The sequence below is a fragment of the Equus przewalskii genome, chromosome 14 (assembly GCF_037783145.1).
Source record: "Equus przewalskii isolate Varuska chromosome 14, EquPr2, whole genome shotgun sequence".
NCBI classification, from domain to species: Eukaryota; Metazoa; Chordata; class Mammalia; order Perissodactyla; family Equidae; genus Equus; species Equus przewalskii.
The window spans coordinates 28,767,780-28,789,063 of NC_091844.1; the positions used below are offsets into that span (position 1 = coordinate 28,767,780).

The 21,284-nt window shown below is 45.8% G+C and overlaps 2 protein-coding genes and 1 long non-coding RNA gene across 3 annotated transcripts in view; 2 read left to right on the plus strand and 1 right to left on the minus strand.

Annotated features, from left to right (window-relative positions):
* The first annotated feature begins 1,046 nt into the window (after positions 1-1,046).
* Positions 1,047-3,008, plus strand: LOC139075522 (uncharacterized). The gene is made up of 2 exons (XR_011525966.1): positions 1,047-1,278; positions 1,552-3,008. It is a non-coding gene; the product is annotated as an uncharacterized lncRNA (long non-coding RNA).
* A 5,730-nt stretch (positions 3,009-8,738) lies between these two features.
* DUSP11 (dual specificity phosphatase 11) overlaps positions 8,739-21,284 on the plus strand; it is a 79,771-nt gene continuing 67,225 nt past the window's right edge. The window contains exon 1 of the mRNA XM_070572375.1: positions 8,739-8,979. Coding sequence (XP_070428476.1) covers positions 8,759-8,979 — 221 coding nt within the window. The 5' untranslated portion in view covers positions 8,739-8,758. The remainder of the gene's footprint in view (positions 8,980-21,284) is intronic.
* On the minus strand, positions 11,406-18,304 carry LOC139075519 (uncharacterized protein C2orf78-like). The gene is made up of 3 exons (XM_070572371.1): positions 18,166-18,304; positions 14,314-15,075; positions 11,406-13,444 (listed from the first exon to the last, which is right to left on the minus strand). Exons 1-3 carry the CDS (start codon positions 18,170-18,172, stop codon positions 11,574-11,576), a joined length of 2,640 nt encoding a protein of 879 aa, XP_070428472.1. The 5' UTR covers positions 18,173-18,304; the 3' UTR covers positions 11,406-11,573.

The following is a 21,284-nucleotide window of genomic DNA, read 5'->3' on the forward strand; positions in this document are numbered from 1 at the left end:
GACCTTTCTGACCCTCCATTTACCTAGCTCTCCCATGGTTGTGAAGATTGTTAACAGTGTTTGTAAGATATTTTCAGAAATTAGAAAATAGAAAATAAAAAACATTTGCCATTAGAATTATCCACAGTTTAATCTGAAATTTAGTGCCCCTTCTGCCTTCAGACCTATTGTAGGACATGCTGTCCTTTGCCGTTCCACTTGTAGCCAAATTCAGAGTTTTCCTAACAGGGACAGCTCTCTGTGCCTGATACTGTATGGGAATCTTAGCTTGAGCTCCACTCTTACCACTCTCAGTCATTTTTTGGTATTTTCTATAATAATCATACCGCCAACCTCTAGCTGATACCTGGCACAGTATAGGAATCCAATAAAAGTTTCACTGTAAGTGGGAGTGTAGGTCGTTACAATGGTTTTGGAGGGTAATTAGACAGTACTTTTCAAAATTTTAAGTTTGCATGTCCTTCTTTCCAGAAGTTCTACTTCTCGGAATTTAGCAGTAGCTGCGTTCATGCATGAGGATGTTCACATTGCAGTCTGTCTGTAATAGAGGACAAAAGAACTGAAAACAATCAAAAGTCTGTCAATGTTGTACTCATTATATAAAGTATGGTAATTATACTCAATTAAATACTATGCAAGCATTAAAAAGAATAGAATGGATGTATGAATAAATGGACTGGGAAGTTCAGTCTGAAATAGATTGTAGACTATGTAGAGTACGCTGCTTTTACATGAAATAGAGGATATGCCTATATATATAAGGAAATATTTGTATATAATACACAATGAGTGAATGTAAGCACTTGGAAAATATCTGGAGAACCCCACAAAAAAACTGGGGGGTGGAGGGTGAGACTTCACTTTTCATTCCGTGTCCTATACTGTTTGAAATCTCAAGGCTGTGACAAACGCACTCATGTGCATGAGCTGTACTACCGGCCTCAGGCGAAGGAGGGCGCTGTAGGCACCAGAGGGTCTGTTCGCTAATCGGGCTTCTCTGGCAGCCGGCGTGGCCACGTCATCAGGACACGCGGTGGCGCATGCGCAGTAGTAAGGATTTAGGTGCTGCCTGGTTTTCTGCCCAGGCGCCCGCGGTTGGCTAGCGTGTTCTGGCACTGAGGGCGTGGAACTGGGGAGTCTGTCACTCTTGGCGGGTAGTCGGCATCTTGGGACCCACATGAGCCAATGACATCATGTCTGCCGTGACCGGGTCCAGGGACCCGTGTTTGCCGGACATTGTTCAGCCAAGAGGGAGGGCGGAAACCACGTCCCCAAAAGGTAATACACCTTGGTCCCTGAGCGTGGTCCTGCCGCCTGTTAGCTCCTGGGACTGGACCTCGTCCACTGTGGCTGCTCCGGCCACAGCAGCTGGAACGGAGAGTCCGAGATATCTGATTTCTCCCCCATCCTTTTGAAAGGGAGGCTCTGACCATTGCTGCTCGGGTAAAATGCGGAGGGACTGCTCTTTAGGATGGTCTGTCAGTGCTGGGGACACTAAACTATGAAAACTGAGTCCCGCTCAATTCCTCAAAGTATGTTGTTTTGGCTCAGAAAATGTGAGTGATGTGAACAAGGTTTGAGTGAAAAAGCCTTCCAGAACCGCTCAACTGTCTACGGAAAATGTTGGATTGTATCGTTTCCGGGAATCACAAAGGGCACCTGTTGCTTGCTTCCTACTGCGTCTCATCTGAGAGCTCTGCCTCTGCACGTTCAAGTGATTAATTTTGACACCTTGCTCTTATGTGCAGTGACCTCGTTTTTATTCCTTGAGACCCTCCTTTCCTCTATCTCATGCCTCATGAAGTCCCCGTCATTTGACCTCCTGAATATCTTGGAATCCATCACTTAATTTCCCTCAGCATCCTCATACAGAAGGTGCCTGATCTTTTGCATGTGGGTCCTGACTAGTGTGCATGTATCCACTCTCGTTTCCTTCCAATCCATTCTTCACACAGGAAATCTTTTTAATATGCAAGTTGGAACATTGCTCGGAAACATCACTCAAAAACGTTGTAAGAATAAAAGCGAACTCTTGACCCTGGCCTTGAAGAGTCTGCCTGGTCTAGAATCCTCTCTGCTTCTTCGGCCCGGTCTTGTGCCCCTTTTGCCCTCACTGTCTGTGCTTCAGATTCACTGAGTTAACCTCGGTGAGTTCTCCCTCATCCTACAGAGGTCAGTTCAAAGATTACTTTTCAGTGTGACTCCTAGCATTAAGTGAAGTTCACAGCCCCTTTTCCATCCGATTTTCTTTTAAAATACGAACTTGAAGGTCCACACAGATTGTATTTGATGGCGTCAGTTGTATGAGGACTAAAATAAACCGTAAAGTGAAAGAACTGAATTTAAACAATTTCAGTCAACGTATGAGTATTGACGAACCTTAGCATTCAGGACTGGGCTGACTTATCAGGGATACAGAAGGGCTGGCCATCTGTGGTCTTAGGCCTTGTTTGTGGAGACCTTTGCTCTGTTTTGTTATCTTCTATCTAGTTTCAAGATGGGGAACAGGAAGAAAGGGAATATAGGTGGTCACTAGGTGGGGCTGAAGAAGGGGAGCAGGAGGATGCAGAGCAGAGAGCAGAGGGGACCTACTGTGTGGGCTGTGAATTCCATTTTCAAGGAGCCCCGTTGTACGCAGGGAGACAGGCTAACGTCAAATTTGGCTCACAAAAAATGTATTAGCAGGTGGAAAGACTGTAATCCCAGTTGGACGTTGGATGACTGGGACTCGTTTCATTCCTTTCAAAGTTCCTTTCAAAAAAGTAAGATAGCGTTCAGTATTCTTTCAGAAATCTGAATTCACCATGTAGAACTCTGGTCTTGAACCCTGTCTCACTCCATTTCCCCTTTTTATAGTAAATACTTTGTGATAGCCCCTTTACTCTCCTGAACTGAAATTCATAGATGTATACAACCGACTTCCTACTTAAATTTAAGAAAAAGAAAAAATCAGTGTAATGCTCTAACTATAAAATAAAGGATAAATAAAGTAATTTAGAATAGAGTAATATGTGTTTACATTTCCATGTGTCAATGTTTGGGCATGGCTTTACTAAAAATAAAGAAATTGTCAGTTACTTGCACCATGAACACAAAAGCTTCTCATGCTCACTGATCTGGGTGGGTATGTTGCCTTGGTGGCAGGAGTTTCAGTGATTGTGAGCTACGCTTCGTAGATTTCCAAAGAAAACAAAGTACAGTGTTCTCTTGGATGATAAGGTGACTGCTATCCTAGAAAATTCGCTGTATGTGTAAACTGCAAAGAAACCCTTTGTGTTTATGTGTGAAATGGAGTTAGGTTCTAAGGCTTAGATAATTATGAACAGTTTTTCACCTCTATGGATGTTGAACAGGACTTTGGAAAGTCATCCAGGTGTGAGACCCACTTGTGGAAGTGTTCTGAATTTGGCAAGATGTCTTATACCCATGACCCTCACCCACTAAATGCCAATAAGACCCCTTCATGCCCCTCGTTATAACCACAAAAATGCCCTGGATCAGCAAGGTCAGGATTTCAGTATGGAAACTCTGAAAAATTGTGTTTCTGTTTGAACTATGAAAGGAATAGGTGGGGAAAGCTTTTGACTGACATGAAAAAGGTGAGGAGAGATTCCATGTCTCATTACCCTGCCTGGCACAGTGTGGATTAGTGTCAGGGAGAGCCCACTTTGACTGTATTGGGAATTTATTTAATTTGTGTCTCATAGGTCAGGGTTTCTTTCTTCTTCACCTACTCTGTCAATTCTGCTGCATCTCTGCACTTAAACATTAGTGATTTCATAAAGATAAGCAAATGGTTCTGATTTACATCTGGCAACACCAGGCTTATTGTTTGACACATCGTAACTACTTCCCAGTCTTTGTTGAATGAATGAACTGATGGCCCACCCCCACCCGCATGGGTGGTGCCTGTGAATTTCCTCCTATATTCCTCCTCCTCTATGCAATTGTCCTCACTCCTCGGTCCCTGCTCCACGGCCGCTGCAAGGGGATCCTGAGGTTCCCCCGGGTCCCTGCTCAGCCCCTTTTCTTCAAGGACATCAGCATAGAGAAGCAGGAAGACTCTTCAGTCTCCTTTCCTCTGCACAGCCAACGTCTTTGCTGTGTGACGTGGTTATAGGAAGCCTCCTCTAGTTCTGTGTGCACAAGGTGTTCTCTTCAGTGTTGGGACTGTTTAAGGCACCATCAAGGGGATTGCGAAGCTGCAGGGCCACTCCCAGTGCAGTCCCTGTTCACGCAGTAGAGGTAGGGAGATGAATGACCCCTGTGTGACAGTGGAATGGGACAAGGTGTCCTGGGTGTTTGAGGGAAGTCACCCAAGGCAAAGCTGCCTCAGTACTTGGTAGTCGAGTGTCAGGCACACTGGACTGTCAAGTGGCAAATGATGTGTCACAGAAATGCCACAGCAGAAATGCCTAGGAATGGAAAGGAGGGGGAAATGACAACAGACAGGGTTAATCAAGGACGGCTTCCTAAGGGGTCTGTGAGTAAATGAGTTATCTTAGGTTGGCTGTTGTTCAGATAGCTGGAGATGGTAATGATCCTCCAGCTCCAAGTCTGGAAGAAACTGACAGGAGAGATTGTACGCCTTGTTGTAATTGATACGGTCTTCAAACCTTTCACAATGTTCTGTGGAAGACTCAGCATCATAGCTCTGTCAGATCTCCCTAAGTTAATTTGTAAATTTAACGTCATCTCAAATCATCTGATTCTAAAGCTCATATAGAAAAAGAAACTTACATCGCCAGGAAAATTCTGAAAAAGAATAACTGTGGAAGGGGGTCATGTAGCCCTAGGAGAAATTAAGCCACATTAAAAGTGTTGCTGGAGCACAAGTGATTTTTAGGGCAGTGAAGCTAATCTGTCTGATACTATAAGGGTAAATACATGTCATCGTACATTGGCCAAAACCCATAGAATGTACAACACAGAGTGACCTGTGATCTGAGCTATGGACTTTGATTGATAATGATGTGTTGATGTTGGTTCATTGATCCTAACAAATGGAGCATACTGTTATGGAACGTTGATGGTGGAGAAGGCTGTTTGGGGTGAAGGAGAAGGCTAAAGTGGGAACTCTCTACTTTCTGCTCTGTTTTGCTATGAAGCTAAAACTGCTCTAAAAACTAGTGTATTAGCTTTTTAATTTTTAATTTTTGTGTAAGGAAGATTGGCCCTGAACTAACATCTGTTGCCTATCTTCCTCTTTTGGCTTGAAGAAGATTGTCACTGAGCTAACATCTGTGCCAGTCTTCCTCTGTTTTATGTGGGATGCTGCCACAGCATGGCTTGATGAGCGGTGCTAGATCTGTACCCTGGATCTCAACCTGCAAAGTCTGGGCCACCAAAGTGGAGCACATGTACTTAACCATTACACCACCGGGCTGGCCCCCTCTATTGGTTTTTTACAGGATGTATTGCTGGCACTTGGATAACCAAACAGATCAATGGAACAGAGTATGTAAATAAAATAAATACATAAAAGAATATTCAGCAATAAGAGCCATCCTTCATTTATTTAGATACTCTAGGAGTATTTATAAGTGCCTTTTTATAGGCACTCCATTTCGAGCTGGAGGTTCAGTGGTGGATAGCATTGATGTGGTCCCTGTCTTCCAGGAGTTTACAGTCTGGTTAGGAGACCCACATGAAACAAATAGACACAGAAATAAATCTGTAGAAGTGAGCTTATTTTCTTCCCTCTAATCTGTGGAAGAAAAGATTGTAATATAGCTTGTGACTTCCAGAAGAGCGGAAACTTTCCTCTGAATCACACTGTATGTGAGAATCACAGGGCTTGAATGAGTGGACAATATAAGAGGATTTTAAGCACACGTTCGCTCTTTCTTATTTCATTCTCTCTGACAGAGTTTGGAAAAGAATCTTGCTCCAGGAGAATTTTTTCCCTTTGGATCTTTTTAGCAAAATCCGAGAGCAGAATGAAGAACTTGGACTGACTATTGATTTAACACACACTTACCGCTAATACAAGCCAGAGGTAAATAAACCCTTAGTGAAAAGACCCTTCGTCTTTCTGGTAGTATGATAATCACAGTAATTCAGTAGTTATAATCCTGGCCTTCTTTATGGGTAGTGGTTCAAAAAGGGAGCCAAGTGGTTTCCTCAATTACACTTTTCTAATTGCTGTCTCAAAAAGAGATTAAAGACATGAATTGAAATATAATATGGGGCAGTAGGCTCTGTACGTGCTTAAGAAATACTATAAACTTCCATGTTCTCTCTCTCTCTTTTTTTTTTGGCTAGGAAGAGTCACCCAGAGATAATGTTTGTTGCTGACCTTCCTCTTTTTTTGCTTGAGGAAGATGAGTCCTGAGCTAACATCTGTGCCAGTCTTCCTCTATTTTTTTGTGTGTCAGCACCACAGCATGGCTGACGAGTGGTATAGGTCCACACTGAGGATCCAGACCCACAAACTGAGGCCATCGAAGCAGAGTGCACCAAGCTTAACCACTACACCATGGGGCCGGCCCCCGTGTTCTATATTTTGAAAGTAAAGTAAACTTTTAGTAAGAAAAGTAGTAGCCTAAAAGAAAAGAAAGGGATATCCATGATGTCTTTAGGACTTATTTTGAGCAGTTGTCAGAGCACGTGTAAGTATCTCGGTAGAAGACAGTTCTCTAAGTTTTATGCTTTCCTTTCCTAATATCTTTGGACACAATAGAGAAACCCATATGTTCGGTTGGCCTGTGTGGCATTATCAGTGGGAAAGAATTATCCTTCTTCTGAGCAGTTCCACAGCCTTGGGAAACAATAACACCTAATGTCTCTTAACATTTGTACAGGCCTACCTCGCAGATATCTCGGGTTCTCTTCCAGGTCAGTGAATAAAGTGAACATTGCAATATAAAGTGAGTCACACTAGTGATTTGGTTTCCCAGTGCATGTAGAAGTTATGTTTACACGATACCGTAGTCTGATAAGTTTGCAATAGCATTATGTCTAAAACAACAATGTACATACATTAATTAAATAGTACTTTATTGCTAAAATATATGAACCATCATCTGAGCCTTCAGCAAGTTGTAATCGTGTTGCTGATGGAGGGTCTTGTAAGAAATGCAGCGTCTGTGAAGCACGGTAGAGCGAAGCACAGTACAGTGAGGTAGGCCTGTACAGCAGCTGCCATTTAAAAAGTGCGTGCACACACGTTAAGTCAGTGAATCCGCACAGCAGGCCTTTGCTGATGAAGTGGGAGTGGTACTAACGTCCCCTCCTGAGTGCTTCCTCTGCACTGAGCCCAGAGCATAGACGGTGACAGTGACTCACTTCACAGATGATCAGACTGAGGCCCAGAAAAGGAAGAACGGAAACTTCCTCTTGTCTTTTTACTGTGGTAAAATATACATAAATAGTATTTATCATTTTAACCATTCATAAGTGTACAATTCAGTGGCATTAAGTGCATTCATGATGTTGTACAGCTGTCACCACTGCCCGTAACCAAAAGTTTTCCATCATCCTCAACAAAACCGTTAAAAAATAACAACCCGATTTCCCCTCCCCCCAACCCCTAGTGACCTGTATTCTACTTCCTGTCTGCATGAATTTTCCTATTCTAGGTACCTCATGTTAGCGGAATCAAACAATATTTTTCCTTCTGTATCTGGCTTATTTCACTAAATGTAATGTTTTCAAGGTTCATCCATGTTATAGCATGTAACAAAATGTCATTTGTTTTTATGGCCAAATAACATTTTACTGTGTGTATATACCACATTGTGTTTATCCATTCACTTGTTGATGGGCACTTGGCTTGTTTCCACCTTGTGGCTTTTGTGAATCTTGCAGCTATGAACATTGTGTACAAATATGTGTTCAAATTCCTGCTTCCCATTCTGTTAGATGTATAGGTAGGAGTAGAGATGTTGGGTCATATAGGAGTTATATGTTTAACCTTTGAGAAAGTGCCAAAAAGTTTTCCACAGTGTCGTCCTGTTTTTAAAGAGTTACCAAAAATTTTAAAGTTATGCAGGAACAGAAGTAATGCTGTGGTGTTCGTGGACCACCAATGAACTCGTCCATCTTTACTATTTATCAGCTGATGGCTGTCGAGTTTCGTCTCTACCCCCACCTGTTTCACCCTATTCCATAGTTTTTTGAAACAGATCCTCAATATTATATAATTTCACTTGTCCATTTTTGGTATGTATGTTTAAAACATAGGACTTTTGTTCCTTAATATCCTTCTTTATTATTAAATATCCAGTCAGTGCTGAAATTCGCCAGTGTCTCGTAAATGTCCTTGAAATTGTTTTTTAAGGGTTTGATTTATGTCTAAGTTAGGTCCACACTTTGCGTTTCATTGTTAGGTCTCTGACATCTGATTTAATTGGTGGGTTCTCCCTCCATTGTCTCTCTCACTTTCTTTTTATTCTCCTTTCGAATTTCAGTTTTAGAAAACCAGGATGTTTGTCCCATCTGAAGATGACATTACAAATAATACAAGAGTGAATGAGCACAATGAATAATGGCTAAGAGAAATAAGAAAAGGAGGAAATTTTAAAATATCTAAAGAAATCATAAGAGGAGGAAAAGAATTCTAGAGAAATGCCAAATATTAGAGACCAGCAAAAAAGGGCAGTTCTGAAAAGAGTAATTCAAACATATGTAAGAATTTTGTGTACCATAAGAGTGACACTTCAAATCAGTGGGACACATTAGTGAGTAAATTGTGATACATCCGTGTTGGAGTGTAAATCATTTCTCTGGAAGGATCCACAGTGTGGCAAAAGTAAGTATGTCTAAGGGAGGAGGGAAATGGGTGGCCGGGGAACTTGGGGAGAAGGGTGAATTTCCATTGAATCCCCTTTTGTACCTTTCTCACGTTCTCTCCTGTGAATCTATTACCTCTGAGGTCTGCCTGCCTGAGTTGAAACCCCAGCTGCCCCAGTTGCTGCCTCTTCACCTTGGGCCAGTTCTTGACACTCTCCAAGCCTGTCTCCTTATGGGCGAAATGGGGTGAGTGACTTCGTGGTGCTTCGTGACACAATATAAGCTCTCATTAAATGTAAATGACCAGCAGAAACAACACAAATGTCCATGAACTGAGGAAAGCATAAACAAGTGTGGTGGCTCCATTATGCAGTCATACAAAGGAATGAAAGACTGGCACACACTACCACGTGGATGGACGTTGAAAAACCTTCTGCTAAGTGAAAGAAGCCAGACACAAAGGTCACGTATTGTGGTATATTTCAGATGTGTGAAATGTCCAGAAAAGGCAAGTCCGTAAAGATAGAAAGCAGATGAGTGGTTGCCGGGTCTGGAGAGAGGAGGGGGTGAGGAGCAGCCTCTAATGGTTAAGAGGGTTTCTTTTAGGGGTGATGAAAATGTGATGGGTTTGATAATGCTGGTGGTTGCCTGAGCTTGTGAATGTACTAAATGCCACTGAATTTAGAGTTTCAAAAGGTGAGTTTTCTGGCATGTGAATTATATCTCAATAAAAATAATTTTAGAAATGTAAATTACCAATTTTCCCACGGTAATTATTTACTGTTCACATCACTCCCCTCCAACCACTGCATTCCCTTGTATGCCTCCTGTCCCCCACGCTTCCCCTGCTCAGCCCCTCCAGGTGCCCCACAAGACTTCCCAGGGAGTGACTCTGGACCCTTGGGCACACAAGTCCTGTGCGGGTGGAGCCGCGACCCAGTGCACAGGCACACCCACCACTCTCCCGCAGTGTGACGGACGCTTCCGGCAGGTTTTTCTCATGTGGTTTGGAGGACAGTGATGTTGAGAAAAGGTGGCGACAGGCCAGGTGGATTCAGGAGGACCTGGCAGGTCTCTCACGTCAATACTTATGAACAGACGCTTTTCTGAGGCAAATATACGAGTGGGCAGCAGGCTCATGAAAAGGCATGAAACATGACTAATTTTTAGGAAAGGGCATTCAAAACCAAAATGAGCTACCACCTCCCGCCCGTCAGAAGGGCTATTATGAGAAAAACAAGAAATAGCAAGTGTTGGAAGGGTGTGGAGCAAAGGAAACCCTCATATAGTGCAGGTCAGAATGTAAATTGGTACAGCCACTATGGAACAGAGAATGCAGATTCCTGAAAAAATTGAAAATAAGACTACCATATGACCCAGCTATTCCACTTGTGGGTGCTTATCGAAAGGACGTGGAAACACTAATTGGCAAAGATAGATGCGCCCGTATGTTGGTTACATCATTATTCACAATAGCCAAGACTTGGAAACAACCTCCTAAGGGCCCACTGAGAGATGAATGGATAAAGAAGATGTGGTATATATACAATGGAATCCTACTCAGATATCAAAAGCATGAAATCTTGCCATTTGCAACAACATGAGTGAACCCTGAGGGTGTCACGCTAAGTGAAATGGGTCAGATGGAGAAAGACGTATACCTAATACTTCACTCATATGTGGAAGATAAACAAAGACATAGATACCAGAGGGGAAAGCGGGGGAGGAGGAGGAAAGGGGTAAGGGGCAGATGTGTAGGACGATGTATGGCAATTGGACCTTGGGTGGGAAAACGACATAGTCTGTACAGAGGGGAAATAGAATGAAGTACATCTAAAAAAAAGTTTAGGCCCCGCTCCAGAAGTTTGATCTCATCCACCAGTAACGTCTGGATGCTGTGCTCTGAAAGCCAGCCTGGTCGCCAGCAGGCGTTAGCAAATACTGAGCACTGCTGGCATGCAGGTCTCAAGTTGAGGCCTTGCTCCTCCGCAGGCAGTGTGACTGCAGCCCACTGCGGAACGTCAGTAGTAAAGCGGCTCAGTGACCCTGGCCTTGCGTGTGGTTGCAAAGGTTAACTGAAGTAGTGGGCTCGTGGGCCTGGTGCACAGAAGTTGAGGAAATTTCTCTGCCTGCCCTGTCCTGCTGCAGCAGCTCCCATGGGGAGGCTCCTGTTATCAGCTGCCCCCAAGGTAACTCAGCCCTGGCCATTCATCCCGTAGATTCCCCTTTGATTTATACTGACCGTCCCCAGCCGTAGTCATCCATGGATGAAGTGACCCAAGCCTTTTGGAAGGTGTCCTGAATCTCTTGTTTTCCAAAACACCGATGTGGTGGTCGTGAGCCATAAGACCAGCCTCCCTGAGAGACTTTTTACATTTCTCCTGGTCAACCTAGACTCATCGGCTGCCGTCTTCAACTCTATTCCAATTTTACTCTTTTAACGCTCCCCTCAGGCCCTGCTTCTGACTTCTGTCATTCACGACTCCTGCTTCTTTTTCTAAACCCCTCAAATCTCTCCCCTTTGGGCCTCCCCAGCCCTGCACCCAATTATGGCCTCTTTCGTCAGTTCGTCTCCCTTTTCCCTCATTCTCCTGTCCAACTTCACTTTTCTTTTCTCCTGAAGAATTGGGTTCCCTCCCACCCCCATCACAGAAAAAACACAGTTAACAGCATTTCCAAACACAGAAGGCTTCTTTATTACTCGTCTATTCATTCTAGTACTTTATTTACTGTCTTACTAAGTTTTTAAATATATCAAAATAAATAAGAGAAATCTATCTATCTATCTATCTCTAGAAAAACAACTGGTCCCCAAAGGGGCACCAAGAGCCCTAGCAGCCTTATATCGCGTAGCCGTAGTATCGAGAAATTTCCATTTCTTTTTCCCTCTCAGTGAAAAACTGCACTTTCCCCCGAGAGGTGTACTTGGCAGCCTTCTCACGCTCCTGTTGAGCCTGCCTCTTCATGGCCTCCCGCTCTGGCCTCTGTTCCTGTGTGATGGGCTCTGACATCACTGGCCCTGGAATGTCGGGTTTCCTCCATGGAATTGGTTGCCTGCTGAAATCCTCCAGTAGATACTGGGCGGGAGGCTTGGGCGGGGCCTGGAGCATGGGCACAGCAGTGGCAACGGGCTCCTGCTGGAGAGAAGTGCAAGATGCTGTTCTGTAAGGTGCAGGCCTTGAAGCAGGACACTGAGGGACGCTAGGCCGGGTGGGGTTGGTCCAACCTGGTCGAGCGGGGTTGGTGGAAATTGGCCGAGCTGGTCTGGCAGGACCTGTCAAAGATGCAGGAGCTGGGTGGGTGGAATTGACTGCAGTTGGTTGAGCTGAGTTGGTGGAAGCAGGCCGGGCAGGGTCTGCCACAGCAGGCCGATGTGAGGCCAGAGCCTGTGGCCTCCGAGGAACAGGTCGAGCTGGAGGCTTGTCCACGGACAGAAAAGGCAAAGGTACCAACCTGACCTTCCCAGGAGGTGGCAGCTCGTCCCGGGATGGAGGTGGACACTCCTTTTCAGCACTGCTCTCTGCTTTCTGGGCTTTGACTTGAGTTTCCTCAGGACACTGACCCTCCAGTGGTTTATCCAGCCACGGTTTGATAGCTGGGCAGGGCTGGGGGTGTTTGGGGTTGCTGGAGGTTCCCAGGGCCCGGGAGGAAGAGGGCCCGGTGTTGTTCTCACTCTTCCTCCCCAGAGCATGAAACACCTGCACCGACTCCAACATGTGCCGGCCGAGGCTGGTTCGAGGCCGCCTAAAGGTTTCTTGGCTCAGCTCGGGCTGATTCTTCCTCCGCTTCATCTTGGGCATCATTGGCTTCTCTTCCACCCTGACTTCAGTCCCTGACTGCCGACTCTCTCCGGCTTTCTTGGGGTTGTTTCCTCTGGTCCTCTTGGTCCTTTCCTGCCCATGGCTCTTAGTTGTACTGATCCTGCTGGGTGCAGCTTTCTGAGGTTTGCTGTTGGAGTGCTCGGCCTCGTTCTCAGGAGCCCTGTCTCCCCCTGACAGGCACTCCGGGTCCTTTGGCTGGATTTTGGCCTTGGGAGCACCATCGAGAGGCTCAGAGGCCTGATGTTTGTTCTTCCTGGTGTACTCGGAGGCAGCCTTTCTGCCACTTATCTTTTGCTGCAGCTGGATGGACTCGATGGCTCCTGTGTCTTTGGCTTGGATCAGCTCGGGGCCTTGGGGTTGATCAAGGTCTTTCAAGGGGTCGAATAGTTGGGGAAGGTGACCATCCTCCATCAGTGTAGCGATGTCTGCAAAGCCACCGCTAGCCTCGGTCCCGTTGTCCAGTGTCCCTTGGCCCTCAAGACTCAGGCTACCCTTTCCCAGATCAGCGTTTTCGGAAGCAGGGTGGTCCTCTGGTCCGAGGGGATCGATGCAGGCCAGGAGCTGGAGAATATCAGGAATTTCTAAAGGCTGTAGTAGAGGCTCTTGGTTTTGTATTGGGATCTGGTCGGGATCCAGGGGCTTTGCAAGTTTGGTGTTAAACTCATCCCAGTTCTTTGGATTTGGAGACAGTGCCAGGAGGTCACTGTTAGACGTCTTGTCTGGAGCTGTCAGTGACACGTCCCCAAGCTCAGCTGGTGGGTCACTCTGCAGCATCTGGGTATTTCTGCTACTGCAGGATTTGGGGAATTCTGGAGCTTGCTGTAGGTAAATTTTCTGGCTTGGCGGTTGCAGCCCCAGGGAAGTCTCCATCCCCAGGGACGTTTCCACCACTACAAAGGAAGCAAGGATGAAGTGAGTCCTCGGTGGGTGAGATGTTCCCCCCTAGACACCAGTGCAGCAACCACGTCCCTTCCCCCGATGGGCAAGGCGTTTCTCCTGGCTCTTAAGGATCATGGACAGTGCCCTGTGCTAGGAGGTAAGAGGCGAGTGTTCTGGTTCTTACTGGTGATCATTGGATGTCATTGTCCCTTGGCTTTCTTTCTGTTTCATAGGGTTGTCATAGGAGCAATAAAAAGTAAAAGAGAGTTTTATACTATGAGACATTTCACAAGTCCTAACATTCTCCTATAGAGTCTTTTTGATGCTGTCCATTTTCCCGGGAGAATGAGAACACGTCACACTGTGGACGAGGAGAGGGAGCGGAGCTCTTTCCGATGGAATATATGAGCAAGGACAGATTCCTAGCCTGCTGAATTTTGACAGCGTCTCGGGACAGAAGGGCTTATTCCTGGTATGAGTGAACAAAGTGAGGGAAAGTTTGCGTGTCTCTATCATAGTGATAGTTCTGACAGGCCTTCCCAGGAGACTAACCCCGTAAATCGGCAGAGGGAGTCCATTTGTATGTGGTGGAGTAGGGCACTTAGCAGCTGGGGTAGTGAGAGATATGGGGTCCCTTGGTGTGCTCTTGGGGTTCTCAGCCATGTAGCATAGATGAGCATTACAGTGTCCCCCCTGCCCCCCTGTATGAGGTGTTCTTATGTCGAGTCTGAAATGGGGAGCACTGAGCGAGGGTAGTGTTCACTCATGTCTCAGGACTTCAGTTCTACCTGTCTGTGGCCTCACCGCTTCCCGGCTGCAGATTTGACCCTGATTTTGGATGCAGACCTCCTTTCTCTGCCTTCTTGCTGTTTGTACTCACCTTGAAATCTGGTTTGTGGGATGGCTGGAGCAGACGCAGCGTAGTAGACCCCAGAGGTGGAGGCTGGTGGAAGGCCATGTGTGGGCTGAATCTCCTTTAGTACCAACACCATTTCTGGTTGAGGAGCAGAGGCCCCGGCTCCTGTGTAGGACACAGAGCCGTAGGACTGCAGGCAGGGGCCAAGTTCTCCAGACAGCAGAGGCCCCAGTGTGCCGTGACCACAGTAGTACACCTGGCTTCCTTCCTGGTAGGGAAGTGACAGGCTGTGTCCCTGATTTGGAACCCGAGATGGTGTTCCCTGAACAAGGCTGGTGGAAAGAGATGGATACAGTGGGACCGGGTTATTGGCACCTGAAGTTCTGTCATACTGTGCTGCCATATACATGGAAGAAACCGCTGTGTCGTGGCCAGTGACAGTCAGAGTGCAGTCTCCGAGTGAAGAGGACTCCTGTGCAGTGCTTCCTGGGACACCCCACTCAAAGAGACCCGGATAGGAAGCAGCTGAGGTGGAGCTCTGGCTCTGGCCAGTCACTCCAGACAGCGTGGTTGTGCTAGAATGTTGGTAAAGGTAGGCGCTGCCCATGAGTGGCTGGGAAGAGGTGCCCGAGGCTGATGGCAGTAGCCATCCTGAACTGACGGCTGGAGCAGAGACTCTGGAGAAATTGCAGACACTTCCTGCTAGGGAAGCTGCATCGCTCAGCACAGGAAGAGAGAGCTGCAGGGAGTTTGGAGTTCCAAGTAAGGATGGATTCTGGAAATTTTCTGTAGGGAACAAGAGGGTGAAGAAAAACTCAGTGAGACTGATCAACTCTGACAATGTCTGAGGAGCAGCATCATCTCAAGGTTGCTGCATGAGGAAGCCTCTCATCCCAGTGCTCACTGAGACAGCAAACACCCACGCCTTTATGGTGGTTGTAAGGGCGGGAGGAGTTTGTTCCTTTCTGTGTAACTGCCTGTGCTCCCAGCTGCGGCAGAGATGTGCAGAAGCCCCACGTGGTGTGGGTCACACCTTGTTGTCTAGGCTGGAAGCCCCCTTCTCCCTGCCCATCCTTCCCTTGAGCCTCCCCTAGTCCTGACTCGTCTACTCTTTGCTAGCATTGAAGCACTTGAAACTAGAACGTCCTCAGAGATGCTCTGTTCTGACGTTCTCCTGGTACGAGTGAGGAGACTGAGGCTCAGAGAGGTCAGCTGGAGTGGTCCGATTCTCCCATTATGGCAGCATCATCACCAGGTCACAGAGCCTAAGTCTCCTGACTTCTTGCCAGGACTCTGCTCTGACTGTTCCACTACCAGAACCCGGGAGAAGGAGACCTCCTAATAAGGTGTTTTCTTGGTCCCTTAGAAAACAGTGCAGCTGTTACCACTGTCTCTTCAGGGTCTGTTTGCTCGTGCTGTTCACGTGCTGTTCCCTAGAGTTCACCCAGTAGTCAGTCCGGGTGGTAGGTGTAAAGGGTCACTCTTACCCTCTTCAAGCCTGGTTTCTGATCCTACCTCCACAGGATTGCCTGAGGGTGTGCATCCCAAGAAGTGCTTTTTGAAAGAAAACAGTAATTTAATCTCCCTGAGCTTCAGGTTACTCATCTGTAGTTACAATAACAAGAGCAACAACAATAATAGTAATTCATACATGAATTCATATAGGACATATCTGTTATCTGGAGGAAGATATGATAAGTTCTGTGAAAAATCATGGAAAACATTTATCAAGGAAGTAAAAAGAACCATATAGATATTCATAAAAACTGCGGTATGCAGCAAGCAACAAAGCAGAATCAGTTTACTGATAAATGTAGTTCTGTATCATATACGCTTTGTCATGAAAGTGAATATTGCCGGCTCCATTGTAGTGAATACTATTTACCAAAACCAGCCCGAGAAGAAGGTGATTTTGAATGAATTCCTAGCCAGTACGTGCAGACAGAGTAGATCAGTAAAAGTGGCCTAAAAGGCATCAAAATGCTATCAATGTGAATGTATAGCTGGCCACAATATAAGCAGACAGATATTTCAGTGAAAACTGGTACAAAGCAGAGAGCAACATCCTAAGTGTAAAGGAATTCCGTTGTTGTGCTCGTTCTTATTTCTCTGACCATGAGCCGCAAGGAACAGCTAGTAAGCCTAGAAATCCATACTTCAATTAGTATATCCACATAGAAGCAGAAGAGAGTACTTAAAAGGTATCAGGAAGGTTTTTCTATTTATCCTAAAACCTCAATTATTATCACCTTCAAGATCCAGGAAGGGGTCATCCCCAAAGACTAAAACCACCGTCATCGCTAGAATCCAACTTTTAAAAATTTAATGTAGGAAAACCCGAAGGATGCCACAAAATTGTCTGAGATAAATGTGGAGTCAGAGATGGGGCACTTGAGTTTTGCTTTTTCTTCTCGGGCAGCTTAGATCTAGAAAGAGATGGTGGCCGTTTCTCAGTGCGCGCTCTATGTCAGGAAGAAAATGTTTATAAAGATGAAAAGCAGCCTTGACTTGGAACCTACGTATCACACACAGGAATTAATCCTTCTGATTCAAGTTAGAGGATATTATTTGTTAGAAACTTATGTTTTATTTTTAATGGGCAAAACCTCTACATAGTTAAAAAATGAGAATGAAGGGGCTGGCCCCGTGGCCGAGTGGTTAAGTTCGCGCGCTCCGCTGCAGGCGGGCCAGTGTTTCGTTGGTTGGAATCCTGGGCGCGGACATCACACTGCTCATGAAACCACGCTCAGGCAGCATCCCACATGCCACAACTAGAAGGACCCACAATGAAGAATATACAACTATGTACTGGGGGGCTTTGGGGAGAAAAAGGAAAAAAATAAAATCTTAAAAAAAAAATGAGAATGAAATAAAACACTAGAAATTCTGTTGCCTCCAGCCGTCTGGATAAGCACTTTATCAATTTCTGGATTATAGGAAGTGTCATTTCTAAAAGATCTCTGAAATGTTTATATTCAAACTCTCAGGTGCCGTCCGCGTTCAGAGAGGCAAGAGAAAAAAGCAAACAAGCGAGTCTGAGTCTGAGAAGCTGCTTTGCCTGGCGATGCCCTGTTCTGCCTCACTGGCCTTCCTCGGCTATGAATGTGAGCGTTTGCTGAAGTCAACTGTGCTTCGCCCTGCTCTGAGCACATTTCACTCTGTGCTCTTCCTGCTGCAATTGAAAATCTTTGGTTCCTTCAGCATGTCATGCCAAACCACGTCTTTTTCCTGGAGAGCTCCTCCTCGCTCTCCTCCTCATTCTTCTATTTTATCCTCCCTCTAGGTTCCTGTTGGCCTGTGCTGATGAAAACAATCCTCAACTTCCTGACCTTTGAAGACTAGTCCCCCTATAGCCCAGTACTCTCCATTGTCTCTTCCTACTTTTTTTTTTTTCACCTCATTTAGGTAGATAACTCCAAACATGGGCATATTGCCTTTTGAACAGCACTAAATTTAAAATACTACAGTTGAAATTTCAGTGGAGGGAGACCATTACAGATGAAACCTTTGGGGATATACTGCTAACTTCCTGCATCACCTAGATTTCTCTCTGTTTCTGTGGAAACACCCTCAAGAAGTCTCTGATTTCATTTCTACCTGGGTGCCCTTTAAGATTCAATATTAGAAAAGAAAAGGAGCAGAAGGAACCACAGTTGTAATATCCTGATGTGAGAGATGAGAGAAAACAGAGTTTGTGAGAGAGTCAACGACTTGTCCAAAGTCCTACAGCTCATAAATGTCAAAGTCAAAACTTAAATTAGGTCCCCAGGTTTACTTCAATACTTTCCTCCCATTATTCTCTGCTACATTAGAATCTACTACCAAATTTAGGGGCAAAAATACATAACGGAACACTTAAAAAGTTAGTTTCCTTGCCTGACATGGCGAGAAAAGAAGAGGAAGCATCAACCGCAGATCCAAGAGATGAGGAGACGATACCAGAGGAAGTCTGAGTGGCTGCCGTCAAAGAGCGGTGTGTCCAGTATGAAGGTCACTGGTCACACTGGTCGCTTGCGATGATCCAAATTTATTTACAGACAACTCCATGGAAACCCCAAGATTCTAGCAGGTGGCAGTAGGTCTAGGGGGAGAATGATGTCACAGAGCAGGCAGTTCAAAGGTACGAGACAGCCAATAGGGCGGCCAGATTCCCCACAAGAAGATGGGATTGGGTGGAGGGAGTCGGGGGAGAGCTACAGCAGCACCTGCATGGCTGAGCTCTGGGGAGGTGACATCCTAGGAGCCACGTGTGCTAGTCTCTCTTCCCCAGGCTCTTATGTTAGGGAATCCTCTCAACGTTCCTTATAGATGTTCATTAATGTAATTAACTCATAGTTCTTTGTATTCTATGAATTATACTTTATAACATATATTGTACATTAGTAATTACATGTACAGTTAGTTAATATCCTTAGAGAGGAAGGAAAAGGACATCTAGGTTGACCTATTACCGTTGTTCTGAAATCCTACCAGGTGATCTAACGGTGAACTTACTGCAGGTTTTAAGGAGCAAAGGAAAGGATTGGCAGCTCCTTCTGTAACTTGGTGAAAGCGTAGGGTGAGGTTTGTTGAGTGCCCCTTGTGGGGAATGATGTGGTTCAAGGCTCTTCTCTTTGAGTTTCTTCTCCTTGAATCCTACCTTCCTTGGACTGGGCTGGGCCGGGTTGGACTTGCATCTCTCTGCTGCTCCCCTTTTCTTTTGTCTGCATTATAGGCCTTGTTTCTGGGACCAGCCTCGCCCTTGCATCTCCCCCTCCTGGATGTTACTTCCTTTCAATCCCAGCAGCAGAGGTCTTCTTTCCAGTGCCTGATGCTTCTGAAAATGGCGCCTGCCCATTAGAAGCAGATGCCAGAGAGCCAGGGACACAGCTGAGGGCAGAGCTCTTCTCTTCCAGCCTTGGGTTGCAATTCTTTTGCCCATAATTTGCTCCCTCTGGCTCCTTGGGCCACACAGGCCTCCTGCCATCCCGCGCTTTTATACATGAGAGGCATTCGGGGTCCTCCCCTTTCCTTCTCCTCTGAGTGTATCCAGTGTGGCAGTCGCTGTAGCCTCCTCCCTCTTGGAAACAGCCACTGTAGAACATTGGGCCTCTAGGGTTCTCTGTCGGCCATGGTTGTGCGCAAGGCTGAGCAACATGCAGAGGAGAATAGTGAGAGAAAGAGGAGGACATTCGTGGAGAATAGGGGAGAGGCAAGGTGAAAGGGACAGGAAAACAGCTGTCTGTGGATCTTTTGGCCTTGAGAAACAGGTGGACACATTTTGCCCTCATTTTGTATTAAGAGAACAGAAAATTCAGTATATAGCTTTTCAATTTGCTGGGTAGTCCTGCAACAGCCGCAGTTTCTGTCCACTAAAGAGAATAATCTTAAATCACTTTCTCTCACTTTGTTTTGTGTGATATTACATCATTTATGTTATTCATTGGTAATTGTGTAGAATATGGGTTGTTTTCAAATGCTCTGGGTCTTTCTCCGTGTTTCTCCTGGTTGTGTTTTTAAGGATCCAACGTTGGAAGACAGATCACATGCTGTTCTCCTGCTGATTGTTCATTGGGAAGCGTCACGAACTAACTTGACCTGAAGGGTTCTGTGGAGAAACTTACGAGGGGTCTGTGAGAAGCATTGTGGTGAGTTGCACGGTGCCCTCACGCCTAAGGAGCAGATGTGTGCAGTGCACCCGGCTGGCCTGGGAGCCTCTGCTTTTGTGCCCCTGCTTAGTGCTCTTCTCTCTAACCACTCTGGTGACTGGGAGACAGTGGGCGAGGGCTGAGTTGCTGCTGATTTGTATGTGGAGTCAGCTGATTTGGGGAGGAAATCTGTGGATCTAGTCATTTTCCTTGGCGGCAAGCTTTTCGGATGCCTAGGTGGACCTATGTGGAGACTTTCATAGTTCAAATGAGTAGGAGGTGTGTGATCCAAGATGCCAGGATGCCCACAAGTAGATACCTGCTAGATGGGACCTCCAAAGACACACATTTCATTTATAGGAATATTTTTCCTGTTATGAAATGTTAATGTTTTGAGTGATGGCGGGGGGTGCTTACCCGAGGAGAAATTGTGAAGGGTATTGCAGTGTAGAGCTATGGCTGGGGCTCATGAAATCTTTGAAGGGTTTTGCCCCTCAGCTTCCTACCTCGGATAGCCTACTTCCATGATGTGAGGATGTAACGTGAGGCTAACAACATATCCACAAGTGAGACTGGTCTCTCTCTTCTCTATGTCATGTGGAAATGAAGGGAATCCGGAGCTAACGCAGGTTAGGGTGGGTAGTATAAGTTTGTGGGAGCTGTGGTAAGACAAATTCTCGTAGCAGTAGAATGTTTACACATGAAAATATTCACTTTCCACTTCCAGTCTGTTTAGGCAAACCCTTACTTGGGCCTTTCCTGCTTCCCAGTCTCTATAACCGCTTTCTTTCCATCATTCCAGGCATTTAACCTTAGCTTGCAGCCTCAGCATCATGTTACCTCTAAAAGAATCTTAAATGAAACTTGAGGAACGTCAGAAGGTTGAGTCCAATGTTCTGGAACTTAACACCAAGCCCTGCACTCACAGGAAGCCTTTCTTTATAGTTAGGGTACTGTCTCGTCCCATAGACCCGTTTCCTGCATTTTGTTGCCACGGGGATAACTGAGACTTGTCTTGGTGTAACACACCCTGTCCGTCTAGCCCTGAGGCTCTTCCTTACTCTCCCCGTTGTCCCTTTTTGATTCAATTAAGGACTGGCATCCCTCAAACTCCTCCATGTTCCCCGGGGCCCTGCCGGGTACTGGCAGATTTTGTTAGTGTCAACTACTTATCTGTTCGGTGCTCCAAATATGCCTTGCTCCTATATTTTCCATTCCAGTGTCCTGCATACCCATTGAGGCGTTCTTTTACTTCATGTTGGATTCATACCTCCAAAGACCTACACTTTACTGCTTCCCATACTTTCTGGAAACCTTGTTATGCTTAGGTCTAGATTTTCTTGCGTCATCTGAGCGTAGTCCCACCCC